General features: G+C 38.0%; 1 protein-coding gene across 1 annotated transcript; it reads left to right on the top strand.

Annotated features, from left to right (window-relative positions):
- Nucleotides 1-84: 84 nt before the first annotated feature.
- LOC110037592 lies at nucleotides 85-1,464 on the top strand (the record flags this gene model as incomplete). Its single annotated transcript, XM_020742278.1, has 1 exon — nucleotides 85-1,464. A coding segment is annotated over exon 1 (1,380 nt), but the record flags the coding sequence as incomplete, so codon positions are not given.
- Nucleotides 1,465-1,523: the final 59 nt, after the last annotated feature.

Below are 1,523 nucleotides of genomic sequence, written 5' to 3'. Positions count from 1 at the left end.
TTTTATTCCTACACGTGCATGAGAGTGTGGTCACGTACATCAAGTGGTAGACTTTGTAGGGTATCCTCATCATTTTCAGAAAATATGGCCGAAGAAGATAATCAATCACTTCATAATGAAAATAATGAGAATAACCGTGCTAGAACACTTAGAGACCACATGAATCCCACAAGAACAAGTGCACCATCATGCATAGTTTTTCCTCCTGATGCATCTCATTTTAATTTTAAACCAGGTATTATTCAACTTTTACCTTCTTTTCATGGTTTAGAATTGGAAAATCCATACTTGCATTTAAGGGAATTTGAGGAGGTGTGCAACACATATAATAACTTAAATTGTAGCATGAACACCATCAGATTAAAGCTTTTTCCTTTTTCATTAAAAGATAAAGCTAAAACATGGCTACAAAATTTAAGACCAGGATCCATTCGTGCTTGGGATGAAATGCAACAACAGTTTTTGAAGAAGTTTTTCCCATCTCATAGAACAAACTCTTTCAAGAGACAAATCACCACTTTCACTCAAAAACCAGGAGAAACATTTTACAAATGTTGGGATAGGTATCGAGACTTGCTTAGTACTTGCCCTCATCATGGTTTTGAAACATGGAGATTGGTTTCACATTTCTATGAAGGGTTAACACCTAAAGATAGGCAAATGGTTGAATTGATGTGCAATGGAACTTTTGAAGATAAAGACCCTGATGAAGCAATGGAGTACTTAGACTTGTTAGCTGAAAATGCTCAAAATTGGGACACCGCGGGTACTTATGAGGCACCGAGTAAAACTCAACCTCATACATCTAGTGGAGGTATGTACAACCTTAGGGAAGATCATGACCTTCAAGCCAAGTTTGCATCTTTAGCTAGAAAAGTCGAGGCACTAGAATTGAAAAAGAGTGGTCAATTAAAATCTGTTGAAAACATTGTGTGTCAAATCTGTGAAACAAATGAACACTCAACCAACGATTGTCCAACCTTGCCTTCTTTTAAGGAATGTCTCCATGAACAAGCCCATGCTTTAAACAGTTTCCAAAGGGCCAACCACAACCCATACTCCCAAACATACAACCCTGGTTGGAGAAATCATCCAAATTTCAGTTGGAAGAGTGAGAACAACAATGCACAAACTTCACAACCACCATTTCAAGCACACCACAATTTCCAAAATTCTCATGGATATGCACCTCCTTATGCTCCACCTCCTAGAAGAAATCTTGAGGAAACATTGCATGCATTCATTGAAAAGCAAGAGACAATCAATACTCAACTTGCTCAAAACATGACAGATTTTAAAGATACTCTTGCTAAATTAACATCTGCTCTTAGTTTCCAAGAGAAAGGTAAGTTTCCATCTCAACCACAACAAAATCCCAAGGGGCAATACAATGCAAATGCAAGTAGTTCCGGAAGCCAACACATGGATCAAGTCAAATCAGTCACTACTCTGCGCAGTGGTAAGGTTATTGAAAAACCCTCTCTTGAACCTTATGAGAAAGATGATGAGTCAATCTCTAAGGG

This window comes from Phalaenopsis equestris, unplaced genomic scaffold (assembly GCF_001263595.1).
Source record: "Phalaenopsis equestris unplaced genomic scaffold, ASM126359v1 Scaffold221797, whole genome shotgun sequence".
Lineage (NCBI taxonomy): Eukaryota > Viridiplantae > Streptophyta > Magnoliopsida > Asparagales > Orchidaceae > Phalaenopsis > Phalaenopsis equestris.
The sequence above is the reverse complement of the archived record's forward strand: the minus strand, read 5'-3'. Positions and strand labels throughout refer to the sequence as shown.